This window comes from Bos indicus, chromosome 6, assembly GCF_029378745.1.
Source record: "Bos indicus isolate NIAB-ARS_2022 breed Sahiwal x Tharparkar chromosome 6, NIAB-ARS_B.indTharparkar_mat_pri_1.0, whole genome shotgun sequence".
Lineage (NCBI taxonomy): Eukaryota > Metazoa > Chordata > Mammalia > Artiodactyla > Bovidae > Bos > Bos indicus.
Genome location: NC_091765.1, coordinates 11,583,948 through 11,605,452, shown reverse-complemented (window position 1 = coordinate 11,605,452; position 21,505 = coordinate 11,583,948). Strand labels below are relative to the sequence as shown.

The following is a 21,505-nucleotide window of genomic DNA, read 5'->3' as shown; positions in this document are numbered from 1 at the left end:
AACATTGTTTTGCATCCTTGGTCGCACAAAGTTACCAAAGAAAGAATGTGTAATCTAATTATTTGTTTAAACTCAGATATGTAAGAATTTTTGTTTAGGACTAACAAGATAGGAAAAAGGAAAGAATAAACCAAATAGGAAGGGAAATTTTAAATTTACTGCTGTGGGAATTGCTGCATGCATAAAACATCGAAAAGGTTTGCATTTTTGTTTCTCAGCAGATGTTTTAGGAGGATGAAGCATAATTGACTAGGATGTAAAGTTAATTAGTTGCAGAATATTTTGTTGCCCTGGGCCCATTCCTATAATACCGATGCACCTGCAATTTGCTTCTGCACATATGTGAACTCATTTAGGGGGAGAGGGAAATTTTCTTCACAGTTCCCTGCCCAATCTATTATTAGAGACCTGATCCTCACAGTCCAGGTTGTCCTAGTACATGCTATCAATTAAAATTAAATACATCACCGGTTAAATGGATAAAAGGAAGACAGAGTCATTTCCAACCTGGACGTTTCCAATCTGCGTCTTGCCTATCATAGGCCTTTCTTTCGTTTTCATTAATTTCCCAAGAGAAAGAACAATTTGGCATGCTGTGCAAAATGAAATGGGGGAGGTGGCATAACGGTGCCCCTAAACAGCATCTTCTGCCTCAGGATGAGAATGTTTAACTGCATTAAGGTAAAATACAGCTTTGGCAACCAAGTCAAGATATTTATACACACTGAGAGCATCTCCTCTGCTCTCGGGTGTGCAGAGGTCTCAGGACGGGCTCCCGTCTCTCTCACTCTCCAAACAGCTGTTATGAGGCAGAGCTTAATATGATCTGAGGAAGGAGAGCCATCCAGACTATTGAAAGTCATTCTTTTAGATAGGGTTGTTAAAACCTTGAATCCACATTATTTTGCTGTTCTGGTATCATTTATTGCATTGGCAATGTTATAAACACGGAGTCTAACAAAGGACATTTATTCTTGCTAAGTTATATCAATTCCTTGTTTTATGGTTTGGTTTAGCAGGCATGAAATTGTGAAATTAAGATGCAAAGGCTTTTTCAAATAACTGTTAGATAACTTTGAGGACATGAATTGGTTGCCACAAGACTTCTTTTATTACATTGAACATCACTGTAGTTATTAATTTTTGTGATGTGTGAGACATATTAAAAACCATATATTCTGTACTTGTTTGCAATCTCTTCTTTAAAAGTATGATTTTATAAGTTTACTGAACCATAAGGAACTATTTGTAGTAAACAGGCTAAAACCATTCCCTGAATTACTGCAGGGAGTAAGGGGAGGCCGTGCTGACACCAATGACTCTTCATGTAAGTGTATTAGAGGACGATCTGTCTACTTAATCGGTGGGGGCCATGCCGTGTGTTATTTCCATGTGTAGGTAAAAACTTCATTAGATGTGTTTTAGTGGATAAGGAAAAACCCAGTCTTATTACTGCTTTTCCTGCCCCTCCATTACCCTCTCTGTCTAATTGCTGATTCTAATCTGCTTTGAACTGGGAAATTATATAATCAGGCTTGTAAAATTTTGTCTAAAACATAATAGGCTTTATATCAGGGCTTGTGAAGGGAGTCAAGAACATGACCTTTTAAATGTATATTTTGACAGCTTGGAGCTCTTGTTTTTGTTTGTTATTTTGCCTCTTTCCTTTTTTGTTCCATTTTTAATTACCCGAAGTATATGATTTTATTTCCCAAGCTGACTGCAACCATAACCCCTCCCCACCTTCACTCTCTTCTGCAGGACGCCCTTGCCCCTCCCCAGCAAGATGAGGAGGTGCCTTTCCCTCCCCGTGGGTTTGGACTGGCTTTAGTGCCTTGCTTGCAATCAACAGAATATGGTGTAAGTGATGCTGCGTGACTTGCAAGGCTAGGTCAGAGAAGGCCTTGAACCGTGTTCCCTCCACATCTCGTTCCCTCTCAGAACACACAGTCTCTACCAGGAGGTGCGAGTGGTAAAGACCTGCCTGCCAATGTTCGATCCCAGGGGGCCTAAGATCCCCTGCAGGAGGGCAAGGCTACCCACTCCTGTATTCTTGCCTGGAGAATCCCATAGGCAGAGGAGCCTGGGGGGCTATAGTCCACGGAGTTCCAAAGAGTTGGACATGACTGAAGTGACTTAGGATGCTCACTGCAAGAAAGCCACCCAGAGAGATCTCCTCCTATTGAGCTCAGCTTTGAGCTATCCAGTCTAAGAGCCAAAGATGTGAGTGAAGAAGCCTTCAGAAAACTCCAGTCTCCAGCCATTCAAGTCATACCTAGATATTCATGTCTTCCCAGATATGGTCCCAGGTATTTTGACCAGAGACAAGTTGTCTTGGCTATGTCCTGTCTAAATTCCCAGCCCACAGGATCCATGAACATAATAAAATGGCTACGGTTACATGCTGGTAGGTTTTGGGAGGTTTACTGTACAATAATAGACCACTGCAATGTTATACATGATTATTTTTGGTTATACACAATGTAATAAATACAGAGTAAAACATGAATGCATCCCTTTCCCAGTTCTGCCTGAAATACTATTCATTTTCATAGGGCTAATCGTGGCCATCAACATTTTATTTCTAACGTGCAAATTATTTGGAGATAAAGATCATCTGTTTCACCTCTGTAACCTCCATTCCTAGGACACTTTCTGCACAGAGTAGGCATGTAAAACATTTACATAAACTTGTGTTGGGAAAGAGCTCACAAAAAGGGAAATTTGTGATATATAAAATGGCTATAAGGTGTTCTATAGGCATGTTCTTAGCCAATAAAATATCCTGGTATTCGAAAGGGATGTACTACATGAATAATGAGGACATTCCTTTGACTGCTTTTGAGAAGCATAATGATGTATAAATTCATAGCTAGTATTAATGATGCTATATACACACCTACCAGTGATAATTTATGATGGCAAATAATGGAAATGAAATCAAGCATGAGAATAGACTCACGTTAGTGCTTCAGAGTAATTATAATGAGGTGTAACTCCCAGAAACTTCTGGACTTCATCCATCACAGTAGCTGGGTCAGATCTCAGCTGCTGTCCATCAATAATTAGCAACTGTAGAGTCAAAAATAGTCACTCTATGAAGAACAAAACTATATTAGGTAGAGTGATCTGTCTCCCTTGACCTGGTAGGATGTTAATCAATTAGATCAGTGTGAATAGAAAGAAAATATGCACTCTTTAGCATACATATGCATATTTACTATTCTGATGTCCTTCCAAATAAAACAACAAAGTTTGCCAAAGGCATTATTCATAACCCTTAACTAATGTGATTGTAAATTAGAAATAGACATTGACACTTTCTTGATTCAGTAGTGCAGTAGAAACACGATTTTCCATCTGTTCTGTAATCAGGAAATTATCCAAACTATGAAGTCCCATGAGTTAATTTTAGAGTGAAGGGCTTAGAAATAATGGACATACAGATGAAAATTACCCATCTATTCTCCTTACAAACCGTGGCAGAGAACTCACATGGTTGTGAGCCGAACAGGAATGAAGAAGATAAAGGATGTGGACACTTTCCTCAAATCCTTATTTCCTGTTCTATCCCAGGTTCTTCCCATTTTGACAGTCTACTCCATGGCCTTCTTTTCTCATAAGAGTTCCATGGGATAGGTGATGCATGGGTATTTGCACATGGAGTTCAATAGATGTTCCATTTAACTGGCAGTTCTGCTATTGGTTACTGCCTATGAAGCACGTGAAGCCTCCTGTGTGAGGACAAGATCCCAAGAACGTGTTTCATAGTCACTTAACATTGTAGTACTACCACTGCCATTAGAAATGTAAAAAGCCACATTTCTTCCTCAGGTATGATCATCTCTGATAATAAATTGCTATCTGTGGCAATGTTAATTTATATTTTCTGTTTGTCAGTGCAACACTGTCATGATACAATAAACCGAAGAAATTCATTTCACGACATTACCTGAGAAGTAGCAAAGTAAGTGAGCCATCTTTCTATGTGGACCGCATACCAGCCAGGTATTAGACATCTCCTCTGCAAAGTTTTCAGGTCAGATGGGGCCCAATGTCCTGTTGTGATAACTTCATAGAAATTAAACCTCAGGGCAGCTGGATCTTCATGTGATCTTTGGTGCTTTAACAAGAAAGTTAGTTGTAAAATCAATCACTATGCCTGCAAACGTATGTGTGCCTGTATGTGTTTGATGTGTGGATGAGTGTGTGTGTCTTTTATTCCAAAAAAGTAATGAAAAATGATTACTTGATTTTAGAATGAGAAACAAGGTGAAAAGTACACGCTATATTGAAACCGAGGCATTGGCATATGGCTTCTCTAGAGTATAAGCCTTCTATACATATCAAGTGGCATTCATGTAAGCCTGTAGCTGTCTTCACGTATAAAATATTTAGGGGCAAGACAAGAGACAGAGTACAAGGATTTTCTCCATGGATCTGATTAGAAGTGAAAAGATGTCAGGGACCAGATGAATCAAGCCTGATGAAAACAGACTTCAACTGGCGGGGGCTGGCTTCCACATTACTGTGCTCTTGTTTGGTTACAGCCGCTCCGGCAAGTTCTGACAATTCCCCAATATCCCTGTGTGGCAGGTGCTATGTGTACAGAGAAGACAGGTGTCTATAACACTTGTTTAGGTGTCACATTCATGTTGATGTTGCCCAAGGCACTTTGCTTTTTCCCTCCCAAGGGCTTCCACCTAACTCTGCTAATTCCTAAATATGAATTCACTAGGCTGCTTTTTAGTACCAAATCCTCTGAGTCCTTCACATCCAACCATCATTGGTCAAGTTCAAAAGCCCAACACAAGTCAATATAATTTCACAAGCATTTATCAAGATCCTTGCCAGAATAAAGAACTGCAATAGATTATAGAGATAAAAAGATATAGGTAAGACAAAATGCTATCTTCAAAGAAATGAAAACCTTATATGGAAAGCAACAAATCAACAGATTGTGATAAAGTCATATGTATGATAGAGGTATAAGTTTTTTGCTGTGATAGCCAGACCAATAAGTGATCAGTTCAGAATGAAATGTGAAGGTATTTTTTAGTGATTGAAGCTTTTGAGCTAAAATATAGTGAGAAAGATTTTGATAAGCAGAAAAAAAATTAATGTGGAAACAGAAGAACTTTAAAGTAAATCTGAGTGAAGATGAATGAGGTGTGTGGGAATGGATGAATTGCTTTTGCAAGATATCTCAAAGTGAACTTAAAGAAAATTTACTACAGGATAAGTTTGGAAGTATATCACAGCCTGATAGAATTATGTAATAGTAGGCCCTATATAACCAACCTAGATAGCATATTCAAAAGCAGAGACATTACTTTGCCAACAAAGGTCCATCTAGTCAAGGCTATGGTTTTTCCAGTGGTCATGTATGGATGTGAGAGTTGGACTGTGAAGAAAGCTGAGTGGTGAAGAATTGATGCTTTTGAACTGTGATGTTGGAGAAGACTCTTGAGAGTCCCTTGAGCTGCAAGGAGATCCAACCAGTCCATCCTAAAGAAGACCAGTCCTGGGGGTTCATTGGAAGGAATGATGCTAAAGCTGAAACTCCAGTACTTTGGCCACCTCATGCGAAGAGTTGACTCATTGGAAAAGACCCTGACGCTGGGAGGGATTGGGGGCAGGAGGAGAAGGGGACAACAGAGGATGAGGTGGCTGGATGGCATCACTGACTCAATGGACGTGAGTCTGAGTGAACTCCGGGAGCTGGTGATGGACAGGGAGGCCTGGCGTGCTGCGATTCATGGGGTTGCAAAGAGTCGGACACGACCGAGCAACTGAACTGAACTGAGGCCCCATATATGTTAGAAATAAAAACTACTAAGAAAGTAAAGATGATTAACTGATGGATGGTTAAAGAGTAACTAGTGAGTGGTAGTGGAGAAGGAAATGGCAACCCACTCCAGTTTTCTTGCCTGGAGAATCCCAGGGACAGAGGAGCCTGGGGAGCTGCCGTCTATGGGGTCACACAGAGTCAGACATGATTGAAACGACTTAGCAGCAGCAGCAGCAAAGAGTGGTAGATGGGTAGAAATAAAACTTTTGAACCTCTCTCATAATTGTATATTTATTGACCTTCTCTGTAAATGCTATATACATAGAGACTACATAATATATTTACTTAATATAAGGTGTAGAAACAACATAACTTGAATAAATATAAATATACCCTGTGCATTATTAATAAAGTAATGCTAACATTTTTACTTCACACTGTGATAATATGGAATTGTACCTATTCTGCTTTATATTGACTTACACCAGTCTAGCATCAACTTTTTTATATTCATGCAATGAAAAAGATTAGCATAAAAATATGACCAGAAGTCACAAAAGAACTGGAAAAAATAGCACTGCAGGTCCTCTGTGAGGCCCATTATAAAAATGTGGGGTAGAAATTAAAGTGGCAGGTGACATTTGTAGGAGTTTCTGAATTATACCTGTCAAGCTTCAGATTTATGGTACTTACTGAAGAGACAGGGCTGGCTAAGTAATAGGTTGCATTATTTTGAAATGTACAGTGGTCTGGGGAACCTACTCTTAGCAATATAGCAGTAAAAAGTATTATCAGAAAAAAATTATTCCTTTCAAATGTGTATGTTCAAAGAATTTACTTGAAAAAAGAGGCATAGTTTCTCTTTTTTTAAAAAATGATTGAATCCATGTGGAAATAAAAAGATTCATATAAATCTGTTCTGAGTAGTGATTGTGCTTTCTGCCAGGAAAATGTGCAATACTTTGCCCCATGTATTCACATTCAAAATGTTTCATTAAGACTTAACATCTCAGTATTTTTGGCACAATTAAAAAAATTATCTTGCTTTGCAACATGAATTTTGATAAAGTGAGAAAGACACATTTTTGTATCTTGAGAGAGTCACTGACTCATGGATTCTACTAATAATTTCTGGATTTTGCTCCCAAGACAAGTGTTCCACTTCAGTCCCCAACCTCTTGCAATCTCAGTTTGCAGAACCATATTTTTCTGTCCATTGCTATTTGTTCTCAGCAACATATGTTTATTGAAAAAAATTTGAAAAGCCAAGAGAAAAAAGGAAAAATAAAAATTACATGTTATTTAAAAATGTTATTAAATGTTTTAATCTTCTTTATTTTGGCATTAATTTATGTATACATTCATATTCATTGGTTTTTAGTACATATAGATTGTTATCACCATACATTCAAGAGCATCAACTTTAATTAGGTGTTCATTGCAGTAAACAATTTTACATTTCTCTGGTCAAGTTTATCTCATTCCTGTACCAAGAATTCACACCCTCTCTTTTTGCTCCTCAAACTACTGCCTCCCAAATTATCCCTCTCTTTTTCCTACGTTAATTCATTCTCAACTTTCTAAAATAAAAGAGACAGTCATAGTCACTTTAATTTCTCTATCCCAGACCTCCAAATTTACCAGCATGTACATTTATACACTTTTCCTCCCTTAAGTTTCAGTGCAGGGGTTCTTAATAGATACCCACTGATAGAACTGAGAGGACTTTAGAACTTGGATCTGCAAAAAAAGAAGATGCCTCTTTATTTTTAGTAACTTTTAAATAAAATTTAGCAGTTATTGTACCTGTGATTTTACCACCAATAAGAATCAATTCTTTTATATCACATTATAGGTCTTTCAGTTCTATCAAAAGTTGTTTATGCTCATCACTGCTTCAAACAGTAGTATTATCCCCAGCATTAGATCTTGCCATTTAATGATGTTACTTTTAAAAGTAGCAAACTTGATCATTATACTTCTGATATATTGGTATATACTGATTTGATAATTATACTTCTATACACTTGTTTCCTTTGTAATATTATATAGCTTAATGCTTTGAAAATATGTTTCTGAAATGGAGCACATAGACTCATCTGACAGCCAGGATGGACCCAGCACAAGAAAAGTAAGACTCTGTAAAAGGAGTGCTGCCTCCCATCTAAGCTGTTTCTTGCCCTTGTGGCTCAGTTGGTAAAGAACCTGCTTTCAGTGTAGGAGACTTGGGTCCGATCCCTGGGTTGGGAAGATCCCCTGGAGAAGGGAAAGGCTACCCACTCCAGTATTCTGGCCTGGAATGTTGCATGGACTGTATAGTCCATGAGGCCGCAAAGACTGAGCCCTTCACCCTTGTGATATGAAGTTTGGATCCTCCCAGGGTTGATTTCCCATTTTCCCCTGGGGGGCCTTTAACTGCTCTCTTCCTTTGAAAGTTTCTCATTATTATTCAAATCACCACCACAGAAAACACCTTCCTTGACCCATCCAGACTGCTGTGCATGGATTCTTGTTTGTTAAAGGTTTTACTTCTTCCCCCATCTTTCGACTGAGTGAAAATAATTCAGGCCTTATTTTGCCTGCTTGTCTGATTTCTCAGAGAAGGCAATGGCACCCCACTCCAGTACTCTTGCCTGGAAAATCCCATGGATGGAGAAGCCTGGTAGGCTGCAGTCCATGGTGTCTGATTTCTTAGCAGCCGTTTGATCCTTCATTTGGTTGTGCTCTTTTCCTAGTATTTGGTGTCATGACACCGCTGACTTTTTCTTCTACCCCTCTGGCTGCCTCATTCTTTTCTATACTTTTCTCCTCTAAACATTTTCCTTAGATGATTTCACCAGATTTTGCGTTTGGCCTCTCAGTTGCAAATTTCTGTCTCCTGCTCAGACCTCTCCCCAGAGCACCAGCGACCTCTACTATTGCTTTTCGTGTGACAGTGATTCCATAAGCTCCTGATCTCCATCTATGTCACATCTTTAGCCTTCCCCATCCCCACACAATGCCTGTATCCTTTTTCAGTACTTTTTCATGGGAATATATGCTTATCATCTAGTTGCCCAGACTGGAAATTCGAGTTATTCTTGACACTGTTTTATAACCAGGTTCTATTGATTTTAATCCCTAAAGATTTCTTGATACTTTATGCCTCACCTAGTTTCTGCTTCCTATTTTTGTCCTTGTTACCGCCATTTCTCAGCAGGACTATTGCTACAGCCTCTAATTGATTTCTCTGAGTGGTCATTTCTTCCACTCCAATCCATTCTTCAAAGATAGATAGTATCATGTTTTCTAAAAGAAATTCTGGTAGTTACACACTGGCTTAACACTTTTAAAAGGCTTTTGATCACTCAGGGCTTCCCCGGTAGCTCAGTTGGTAAAGAATCCACCTGCAATGCAGGAGACCCCGGTTGGATTCCTGGGTTGGGAAATTCTGCTGAAGAAGGGATAAGCTACCCACTCCAGTATTCTTGGGCTTCCCTCGTGCCTCAGTTGGTAAAGAATCCGCCTGCAATGCAAAAAGACCTGGGTTCAATCCCTGGGTTGGGAAGATCCCCTGGAGAAGGGAAAGGCTACCCACTCCTGGAGAATTCCATGGACTTGTATAGTCCATGGGGTCAGAAAGAGTCAGACATGGCTGAGTGACTTTCACTTTCACCTCACTTTGATTGCTCAAGGAATGGTGGCCACTTGGTCTCCCACTTGGCTTCCAGTTCCCATGTGCCTCTCAGGCTCATCTCCTGCAGATGTTCTCCTTGGCTTTGCTTTCTAATCACATGGACTTTGTTTTTAGTTCTTTAGCTATGCTGTGGTTCTTTGTACCCAGTGGACTACACATAGTTTCTCTCTTGTCCAGTCTCCCTCTGCCTCACTCAGTTAATACCTACTTGTCCTTCAGTTTTAAGTCTAAAGTTTATTTCTCCAGACTGCTCTTATAGCACCTTTCATGCTTCCTCACAGTGCTTTCAAAATTTCTAATGAGATATATTGGATCAGTATCTATTAGGACTTCCCTGTAACTCAGACAGTTAAGAATCTGCCTGCAATGTAGGAGACCTGGGTTCGATTCCTGGGTTGAGAAGATCCTCTGGAGAAGGGAATGGCCACCCACTCCACTATTCTTGCCTGGAGCATCCCGTGGACAGAGGAGCCTGGCAGGTTATAGTCTGTGGGGTCACAAAGAGTCAGACAGGATTGATCGACTAAAACTACTATTCACATATTAGAATGAACACAATGTTTTAATTATCATTCTATGGATTAAAACCAGCATTAAATGCTGAAGAAGACTCCATTTTGGTGTGACACAATTCTATATTGTTGGATATTTCCTTTTCCTTTTGTTATTATGATTAGTACCCTGATGAATAAAAAAGGATATATATTTTTAATCCTTTTGAGGTTTTCTTATGGCTGCTCCCAGAAGAGGAATCATACCACAAAAGTATCTTTACAAACTGTTTGATAACTGTCATCAGTTTTCAAAAAACATCTCCATATATATCCTTCTATTGGAACGTTTGAGCATCTTTATTATGACACCCTTGTCAGCAGAGAGAATAAGAGTAACAGGATGCTAGGATGATATTTATGAGTACCATTTTGATTTTATATTTTGTTGATAAATAATTGGGTTGATCATTCTTACACAGAAATTGTGCAGTTGGATTTGTGTGTGTGTGTATGTAAATCATATATCTATGTCTTTTGTTTATTTCCTCATTTTTCTACTATTTATTTATTTTTAACAATTTGCAGGAAGTTTTTTTTTTTTCCACAAATTAAGGGAACTAAGCCCTTTACCATGTATTGCTAAAGATGGTCTACTTGGATACTTAAGTTTGTTAATTATGACAGACCAACATTTTACATGCTTACATGGTTCAATCTCTTAATGTTTTGATTTTTTTTCTATTATGTTATGCTTGAAATTCCTTGCCCAAATTGATATGAATTAGATATTAGCTCTTATTTCTCATAGTTTTTGCTTGTTTGTATAGCTCTTTTAACATTTGACTGTTGAATACATCTGGACTTTAGTAATTCACCATTGCTTATATTCAAGTTACCACCAAATGCTTTTAACGATATTTTTTACTGCTTCATACCTGGTACCAAGAGTATGCCCTATCCGAAGGGTCAATGAGGATGGTGATGATCTTGGCCTTGGGGACCAGAGATGCAGCTCGTTTGGGAGCCTCTTCTGAATGGAAGTAATTAGCACTCTTTTCAAATAGAAAGTCACTTGTAATGTTGGATGGAGTAGGAAAAAAGTCCATATACCTGAAGGCAGAGAAAGACAATTAATTAATTTGAGGTCTAATTGTTTCCTACCATACTATGGACAGGAAATTATTTAAACATTTTTACATCCATTTATATACATTTTTAATTATTGATATTATAATAGTTAAAATAGGGACTATTCTGTACACTCTGAAAGTGAAAACAATCCCAGGTATTACTGTTCTAATGGGCTATTTAGGGCAGGCGAAAGAGTGAGATGGAATGGGTAGGTTGCTAAGGAACGGAGGGAAAATTCTTTAAATTTGGGTTGATGTTCTGTGCTATTGAAAGCCAAATCTAAAGAAGTTAAGTTCACCCTTGGCAAACAGCAAATTACACCATATTGCCTAGTAAATATTTTAAAATAGTAAATTTATGTTTGCATACTTGAATGCTAAATTCTTAAATTGAGATTAAAGTGCACAAAAGAGGAAAATGTGTAAGTCAGAATAGCTATAAAATACTAGACAGATTAGGGCATAGCTGCTTTCCTCCTTTTTAACTTCTGCATAATTTGTAGTGTGTATAGCAATGTGAACACATTATAGTCTATCTAGAGTAATTAAGGAGATATTTCCTGCCAGTTGATCCTGCGGAGCCTCGGCATGTTCACTCCTCCATATGCTGTCGGAACAGTCCTCTGTGTGTAGGTTATAGAATCAATATGTTCAGAGGTTATTTCAGTGCAAGGCATTAATTATGTGTGTAACCCTCCTTACAGCTCACCACTTCTCTAACCCTCAAATGTTCTAGAAATAAATAATGAGAGCAATTAAGAATTCATATAAGATACTTATTTTCCTCTTTGACATTTGTTATTATGTTTCCCAAATGTGAAGTGGTGAAAAGTCTCATCTATATTCCTGCTTAACAATTTGCATTCCATTTGAGCCCACAGATAAGAGGAAATTGCTGCTCTGCCTTCAGTAACTTGCATGCAATTTCCAAATTCATTTAGTCTTTTTAAATAAGACAGAATAGTGCTATCCTAGGTGCAGAGTGGACACGTCGATACTCATAATGGGAACTCAAATCTGCTCACTGCCATCGCCTTGGCCCCACTCTCATCCTAGCTGCATCTTAAAAGAATGAGCTTTTCATGAGGACAGATTCACGTGTGATGTTGACATAACATTACATGCTATGTTAAGTTGTTTAGTCGTGTCCAACTCTTTGCGACACTTTGGACTGTAGCCCACCAGGCTCCTCTGTCCATGGAATTTTTCAGGCAAGAATACTGGAGTGGGTTGCCGTGCCCTCCTCCAGGGGATTGTCTTGACCCAGGGATCCAATCCACATTTCCTTGGTCTCTGCATTGCAGGCGGATTCTTTACCCACTGAGCCATCAGTACATGCTACCCAGGTATGCAGTGAAGGGAGTTTACCTCAGGGGGAATTTGCCTTATATACTTGGGATTTGGAAATCAGGGCCATATTTTCCTTAAAAATTGGGACATGGCTAGGAAAAAAAAACCAGAGTGAACATCAGTTACAGTATCAGGTTTATTCTGTTTTAGTTTAGGGATAATATTGTGATTTTAAAATTTTCATAACTTATTAAGTACGAAGTAATTTTCCTCTTATGCACTTGTGTGACTAGCATTAATAAGGTTTTAGAAACGCTCTGGTATTTGCATGACAAATATCAGCTTAGATTACAATACAACATTTACCATCTATGTGTTTAATGAAGATACAAGTCACAGAGTATAAAAGAAAACAACCTTTTGATTTATTTGTTTTCTCAGGCATTGTTGTGAAGACAAATTATGTATTTAGTAAAAAAAAAAAACCTCTAGACTCAGTAAAATAATAATATGCTTAAGGAGAATTTTAAATATCCTTATGAATAATTCTGATGAAAATATTCCATAATCCTCTTTATTTAATCATATTAATTTACCAGAAAAATATTATCATTATTGCACTGTCCAAATCAAATTATAGGCAACACTGATTAAACATATCATCATTATAAATTAATTTTTAATTCACTATGGTAGAATTGAACATAACAAATTTATTCTGTAATTATGTAGATGCCTTGCATACACCTATAATTGCCCATCTGTGAATGAGCACGTGCTAATAATGGACTTTGTTTTTTGTTATTTTGCTTACCAGTCAATTCCCTTGTGGTAGTTGTTTCCATTAAAGAATTGGACTTCTTCAAATGTTTTGGGACTGGGGAGATTGCTGATGATGGAAGGGTGCATAAGAAGAAATAAATAAAGTGCTGTTGTTCCTATTACAAAAAAAAAAAAAAGGAGACAAAAGGTTATATAGCAATAAAAGACAAGAAAAATATTGTATTATTATTATGGGTGGAGGCTTGCGGAGTAGCATATGGGATTTTAGTTTCCTCAACAAGGGATTGCATCCAGGCCCCCTTGCACTGCAAGTGCAGAGTGGTAACCATTGGACCACCAGGGAAGTCCTAAGACAAATATTTATCAAAATTTTTGCTCAAAAAGTAATATGCAAGACCAAATCATTCCGGTGTCAAAGTGATTTCCTAAAAAGCAGTTAAGTGCATTTCATGTGGCAATGATTTGTGTTCTTATATTAGTCTTCATGGTTCTATTGACCTAAACATTTCATTTAATCTGAGTACATAGTCAAAGTTAAGTAGGTTGATACAGCTAGGGGAGAAATTCAGAAATTGGGTGATTAGATTTCCCTGCTGAAGTCAGATGAGTGGCTAAAGTATCAAAAACATCCAGCACAGTACCTGAACCTCAATTAATACTATGTTCAAATCAATTAAAGTTAATCAAACTATTCAACAGATGTCGACCAGTGCAACTCTGAACAACTCGCTGTAGTAATGATTGGTGATAACTCTTGATAAGAAAAACATATTTGCTGGCCTCAGTAGACTTTAAGTGTATTTGTGGATTTGAGTCAAGTAAACAGGTGAGGAAGGTCCCATGATGAGAAAAGAGTAGAGTGCTGTTCCAATATATGAGAAAATGGGTAATTTAGACTTGGGCTATCAGGGAAGGCTTCCAGGAGGAAGCATTTTCCAAGATTGTACCTTAAAAATTTCAGTATTTCCCGAAAGGCAGAAAGAGAGGTGCAAGATTGTGGAAGACAGCAGTTGACTGTCGTACCCTGACAAGCCTGATAATGAGGCACTAGGCTGAACAGACTGGCTGACGTTAACCACTGAGTGGATGACATCACAGAAGGCATGAGTGTTACAGCTAAACCTAGGTTAAGGCAGAAATTGAGGGCCATAGCAGGAAGGACCATGAAATGACTGGCTCTCATAAATCAAAACTTCCCTTATGGAAAAGGTTATTTCTTTTTGTAACATGGTGCACTCAGGAGACTTCGTTGGGTTTCCCAACCCTAGGAGAGCGTGGAATGAACTACACAGGTGGACTGGCAGAAGAATAATGATAGCAGCTGGGCATCTGGAAGAAGAGATCACAGAGAACTGTGTAGATAAAGAAAGTAACAATAGGTCTTAGGGCACCTAGGAAATCCAGAATGGTGGCTCCTAGTGAAATGGCAGGGCAAAATTTAATAAATGCCCTTAAGGAGATTTCATTTTTATAGCATATAAAAATCATCATCCAATTTCTTTGACTTGTTTGTTCATCTTGGGAAAGCTCAAATCAGCGAAAAGCTTTATCATTTCCACACTGGTAGGTCAAATATGAAAATCTAAAGGTGTAAGTTATCGTCTTTATAAATACAACCAGCAAAGAGGAAAACTAGATTTATACTTACTAACCTGTAGTGTCCTAGTAGAACTAAGAAGTAGTAATATTCAATGACAAATGATAGAAGATATGATTTTAAATTAAAATTTCAACATAGTTTTACAACATAGAAATGCTTTCTTTCTTTAGTCATCATTCCAGTGTTAGAACAGCTGTGAGGGAGTTGGTGGAAAATTAATGAACATTTTAAATAACAAGAACAATAACAAAAGTGATATATATGAAAATACGCGCTGCATTTTTTCTCTCCCTGCACACATGTAACTTATTGTTGCAACGCAATTTATATTCCTGGAGGAAGAAAAGATTTCAACAGCCAATATCTAATAGTCTGGAAATTTTGCCCACAACCTTTAAAATGATCTACTTGCTTGTATTACAAATATCTTCATCTGGGCCAGGCTTATTTATCGTCACTGTTTGTTTTGTGTTATGGCTTGTGCACTCACTGATGAAAATGCTTCTAGTCAGAGTTGTGAATTCAAAATACAGCAAGTCAATAAAAAGTTTAATTAATCAGGACATGAGCAAAGTATATAAAGCTGTCACATGCTGAAGAAAGTATAAAATAGTCTAATTGAAAGTGTCATCTCATTGGCGAAATATTGTCACTCTCTTTTACTGCATTGTTATACACATGTCCTTCAGCACATGAGAAAATATCATGGGGAAAAGCTGCCTAATAAGCCTAAGGTGCATCAGAAAATAAATCCAAACCATATGTATACATAAAGATTATTTGAAAACAAGCAAAGAAACAAACAAACCACACAGGTAGAATATTTGAAGGTGATAATGACAGTGGTTCTGAAAAAAAGCCAATTCAAGGTTGATATGCAGTATAAAATAGTTTGAATGAAGCCAAAGTTCTCTTTTATAATTTAATTCAGCAGTTAATTAGGCAAAGCCACAAAAAAGGGTAGAAATTAAAAATCAGATACCACAACTGTGACATATAAGCTCAGAGTTGTCAAAAGTGTGTTGTCTGTTGAACAGCTTTAAAATTCATACTTAAAAATTTAGTCCATAAGTCTTAATTAATTAAATGAGCAACTTTAGGGTCCCTTTGAGGACCATGGCATAAAGATGATCCATAGGGATGAAGAGAAATTCAATAATGAACTTGAATGGCTGTCTAAATATTTCACCAAGGCAAACTTAATCTAATACTATATGACATTGTGTTTCATGACAAACAAATGCAAAAACCCCCACAAACTGCACAGTTGGTTAGTCTTACCTGTTTTTTGTGGCCCGATCACAAGGAATTTTGGTAAGTGGTCGCAAGTTTTCTCTCTGGACCATATGTCTTTGTGTCTTTTATCATCACATGGATTCTGCAAGAAGGAAGAATAATGAATCTTATCGTGTAATCAATACCTGGCTCTGTTCCATAAAAATTGTCAAACCACAGCATCAAATTCTTGCCTACTACCCTTAAGCTAGGAGATAGACCTTGTTCTGGTTCTGATTTTCAAATTGTTTCCTTCTAAAATGGCACCTTCCTTTCCTTCAAGGCTAGAACTCTGCATCAAGTCTCTCCTGCCATCACTCTTCTCAGGCTTGGCTTGGTGTTCTAACTTCTGAGTTTCCACCCTACCTCTGAATTCATGTTTTATATCTGTATACTTGATCCTTAGCTTGTCTCTACCTGGTTTGAACTCAGGTTTTCAGATATCTGTGCTCTGCCCTAATTATTCCTACTTGTTTTTCTCTAGAGGGCTGGAAAGTCATCCTTGAACTCTGGACTTGGCCAATTTTTTCTTCCCTTTTTACACTATATGCTGTTCTCTGCTGATCCAGATAATCTCATAGTTTGGCCATATTCCACAAGCAGATACCATGTAGATCATTATTTCTAGTCCCTACTTTCCTCCTAAACAATAATTTAAATTGTGTATATGTCACTGTTGCACAGACGTGGTGAGGAAATGAACCAACATAGCCATATATCCAATTTTATCTCCATCTCAACTTTCTCTTATACCAGCCTCCATTCTGTTCAAGTATAGAGGTCCAAATTTACCATCCAATTCATGACACTTGAGAATTAAGAGTCCTAAGGACTTCCCTAGTGGTTCAGTGGATAAGAATCCACCTGCCAATGCAAGGGACACTGGTTCAGTCCCCAGTCTGGGAAGATTCCACATGCCGCTGAACTCGTGGCCCATGTGCCACAGCCATCGAGTCTATACTCTACAGCCTGTTAGCCGCAAGTACTGAACCCATGTGCCACGACTACTGAAGCCTGTGTGCCCTAAAGCCTGTGCCCCACAGCAAGAGATGTCACTGCAGTGAAGAGCCCGAGTGCTGCACCAAGAGTAGCCCCCGCTGGCCGCAACTAGGGAAAGCCCATGCAAAGCAACAAGACCCAGGACAGCCATAAGTAACTAAATAATCTTTAAAAAAAGGGTAAATGATAGTGATACCACTTTTTTTTAATTTAAATTTATTTATTTTAATTAGAGGCTAATTAATTTACAATATTGTATTGGTTTTGCCGTACATCAACATGAATCTACCACGGGTGTATATGTGTTCCCGATCCTGAACCCCCCTCCCACCTCCCTCCCCATACCATCCCTCTGGGTCATCCCAGTGCACCAGCCCCAAGCACCCTGTATCCTGCATCGAACCTGGACTGGCAATTTGTTTCTTATATGATATTATACATGTTTCAATGCCATTCTCCCAAATCATCCCCCCCTCCCTCTCCCAAAGAGTCCAAAAGACTGTTCTATACATCTGTGTCTCTTTTGCTGTCTCACATACAGGGTTTCGTTTAAAATATCTATTGACTGACAAAATGGTTTTATTATATTGGTAATCTAATTAATAAATATATTCAAAAATTATTTTTGCAAAGTTCTTTTTAAAAACTATATGTTGACCATTAACAATTATAATTTTACATTTATTATTCAATTTAAAAATGGCATAAGATAATCATTTATGGTGCATATTTATGTACTTAAACCAGTTTTTTTTTTTTAATCCATATCTCCTCTAGTAATATGTCACCCAAGTTCCTCTGAAGAATGCTTTTACTAAACCAGCCAAGTTTCAGGAGCCTATCACCTTGGTTGGTTTTTAGAGGCCCAGGGGCCTGGAGCATGTGGTGACATGCCTTCCAAAGTAAAAGGTGAGTATTGTACTTTGCAATTCCTACTACTAAGATAGAGTGGCTTCCTTGGTGGCTCAGACAATAAAGAATCTGCCTGCCATGCAGAAGACCTGGGTTTGATCCCTGGCTTTGGAAGACCCCTGATGGAGAGAATGGCAACCCACTCCAGTATTCTTACCTGCAGAATTCCATGGACAGAGAAACCTGGCGGGCTACAGTCCATGGGGTCTCAAAGAGTTGGACACGACTGAGTGACTAACACTGCTGGTTTTGAGGGAACCCAGAACAAGAAAGAGCCCTGAAAGAGGTAAGTCTGAAGTCTAAGCAGTCCTCCCACTTGGGCCGTGCATTGTGGCAGACCCATGGGACCATGGCCTCTATGGTATAAAAGGACACCAAACAGAGTTCTGGTCAAGTCCCAGAGGAGAAGCACAGTGTTTACCCTTAAGGTTCTGCAGCACCTCATTCAAACAGTAGCTCCTGGCATGCTACTGGGCCCTGGAAGAGATTATGTTTGTCATGGATTTTCAAAGTAATCATGTGGTCACAATTCACTATCATAAGTTTAATACTGACAGACCAACCAAGTCAAGTTCAAGCATACCCAGGAGCTATTCATTATAAGATGGAGTGATACAGCTGCAATTTATTTCAAGAAGATACGAAGGCTACGAGTAAACTTTACAAGTGCCCAGACCCCATGTTACCTATCATGGTCTCACTGATGCCTCTGCATCATGGCCATTGATTCAGTGATGCCATCCAACCATCTCATCCTGTTGCCCCCTTCTTCTCCTGCCTTCAGTCTTTTCCAGTATTAGGGTTTTTTTCCAATGAGTAGGCTCTTCGCATCAGGTGCCAAAGGTAATGGAGCTTCAGCTTCAGTCCTTCCAATGAATGTTCAGGAATGATTTCCTTTAGGATTGACTGGTTTGATGTCCTTGCTGTCCAAGGGACTCTCAAGAGTCTTCTCCAACACCACAGTTCAAACGCATCAATTCTTCAGCCCTCAGCCTTCCTTATGGTCCAACTCTTGCATCCATACATGACTACTGGAAAAACCATAGCTTTGACTAGACGGACCTTTGTTGGCAAAGTAATGTCTCTGCTTTTGAGTATGCTGTCTAGGTTGGTCACAACTTTCCTTCCAAGGAGTAAGCATCTCTTATTTTCATGGCTGAAATCACCATCTGCAGTGATTTTGGAGCCCCCCCTCCAAAATAAATTCAGCCACTGTTTCCAATGTTTGCTCATCTATTTGCCATGAAGTGATGGGACCAGATGCCACTATCTTCGTTTTCTGAATGTTGAGCTTTAAGTCAACTTTTTCACTCTCCTCTTTCACTTTCATCAAGAGGCTCTTTAGTTCTTCTTAACTTTCTGCCATAAGGGTGATGTCATCTGCATATCTGAGGTTATTGATATTTCTCCTGGCAATCTGGATTCCAGCTTGTGCTTCATCCAGCCCAGTTTTTCTCATGATGTACTCTGCTTATAAGATAAATAAGCACGATGTACTCCTTTTCCTATTTGGATCCAGTCTGTTGTTCCATGTCCAGTTCTAACTGTTGCTTCCTGACCTGCATACAGATTTCTGAGGAGGCAGGTCAGGTGGTCATCTCTTTCAGAATTATCCACAGTTTACTGTGATCCACACAGTCAAAGGCTTCGGCATAGTCAATAAAGCAGAAATAGATGCTTTTCTGGAACTCTCTTGCTTTTTCCATGATCCAGCAGATGTTGGCAATTTGATTTCTGGTTCCTCTGCCTTTGCTAAAACCAGCTTGAACATCTGGAAGTTCACAGTTCACATATTGCTGAAGCCTGGCTTGGAGAATTTTGAGCATTACTTTACTAGCGTGTGAGATGAGTGCAATTGTGTAATAGTTTGAGTATTCTTTGGCATTGCCTTTCTTTGGGATTGGAATGAAAACTGACCTCTTCCAGTCCTGTGGCCACTGCTGAGTTTTCCAAATTTGCTGACATATTGAGTGCAGCACTTTCACGGCTTCATCTTTCAGGATTTGAAATAGCTCAACTGGAATTCCATCACCTCCACAAGCTTTGTTCGTAGTGATGCTTTCTAAGGCCCACTTGACTTCACATTCCAGGATGTCTGGCTGTAGGTGAGTGATCACACCATCATGACTAACTGGGTCGTGAAGATCTTTTGGTACAGTTCTTCATAAGTTATCTTTATCCAGGCATAGCCTTCCTCTGTCATAATTCCCAGAGAAAATTATAAGAAAGGAATTAGTGGGACAAACTAAAGCTGCTGCTACTGAAGTTGGTCCTGAAGCTACTCAACACACCAGGTCAGCTTTCCATACCAGCAGGACTGTTACCCACTGGTGGGGGAAAGCCAGAGTAGGGGATACAGAGGTGGGAAAGTATGGAGAAAATGTGCGTTGGTTTCAGCTTTGGAACTGGCTGCAGCAATGAGGCTGCAGTTTCTCCTAATGACCTTCCTCTTATAGGTTTCCCCAGGAATTATGTTCACAATTGTGGAAAAATCGTGCCTGGGTGAGTGAGTGTACTATGAGAAGCAGGTATAGCTTTGTGGTACAAGGTGTGGATGGGGCAGTGATAGAGATTGAATGCCTTTTCCTCCACTGAAGGAAACACCCTATTTCTGACAAGCTGGGGAGACAGTACTGCCTTGGCCAAATAGAAGCCACTTGACAGGAAGTCATGCATCCCTTGCCACTTTCCAGAGATGGCCCGTGTCCAGTGATTGACTGATTCAGGGCTGTGACAGCCTGACCAGCTTGCTTCAAGGTCAGACAATTTGTATGATTAGCTCTCTCCCTGCAGATCCAGTCGAGGCCTGACTTTTCTAAGACTGCATCGTGCTCTGCTTTTTCCTGTTCCACATTTTCCCTTATAAGCTTTTCCTGAGAGTGTTTCCTCGACAAATCATTGAACCAGATCCCTATCACAGAACTGATGCATTTTCCATCACCATCTTTCACTGGAACAAGAGTGCAGTGTAATACAAAAATGCCAGTCATGTATGCAATCTGTGGGAATTCGCCTCACAAAAGGTTCTCCTATACATCTTGAATATCTTGATGAATTCATCTATAGAAACTGTGATCAAGTAGTTGATTACAAGCCAATAAGCGCAACAGGTCTTATCTATCTTACATAACAACTGATTGCAGAAAATAGAAACACTAGTAAAAATAAAATAAATTTGTGTCACAATATGAATTACTGCACTGCATGCTTCAAAAAGAACATTTCACCGCAGGAAAAAAAAAAAAAAGATTCTGGATGAAGTAACCGGTTGCTTTTGATATAGATTGTTTATATGTTGGCACAATCTTTTTGTCTCATGGTGAATCGTCAACAAATACTTCAAACCTATTCATGGGCCTCTGCTTGCAGTGCAGGAGACCCAGGTTTGATCCCTTGGTCGGGAAGATCCCCTGGAGGAGGGAATGGCTACCCACTCTAGTATTCTTGCCTGGAAAATTCCGTGGACACAGAGGAGCCTGGTGGGCTATAGTCTATGGGGTTGCAAAGTGTCAGACAGGACTGAGAAACTGGCACTGGTAACAAATGCCAACACCA

At 39.0% G+C, this 21,505-nt stretch overlaps 1 protein-coding gene across 1 annotated transcript in view; it reads right to left on the bottom strand.

The window, feature by feature from the left end:
• Positions 1-21,505, bottom strand: part of LOC109560113 (bifunctional heparan sulfate N-deacetylase/N-sulfotransferase 4) — a 317,526-nt gene that overhangs the window by 8,342 nt on the left and 287,679 nt on the right. Inside the window, exons 8-12 of the mRNA XM_070791024.1 lie at positions 16,046-16,142; positions 13,196-13,319; positions 10,897-11,071; positions 3,953-4,123; positions 2,963-3,072 (exon numbers count right to left, since the gene is read on the bottom strand). Coding sequence (XP_070647125.1) covers positions 2,963-3,072; positions 3,953-4,123; positions 10,897-11,071; positions 13,196-13,319; positions 16,046-16,142 — 677 coding nt within the window. The remainder of the gene's footprint in view (positions 1-2,962; positions 3,073-3,952; positions 4,124-10,896; positions 11,072-13,195; positions 13,320-16,045; positions 16,143-21,505) is intronic.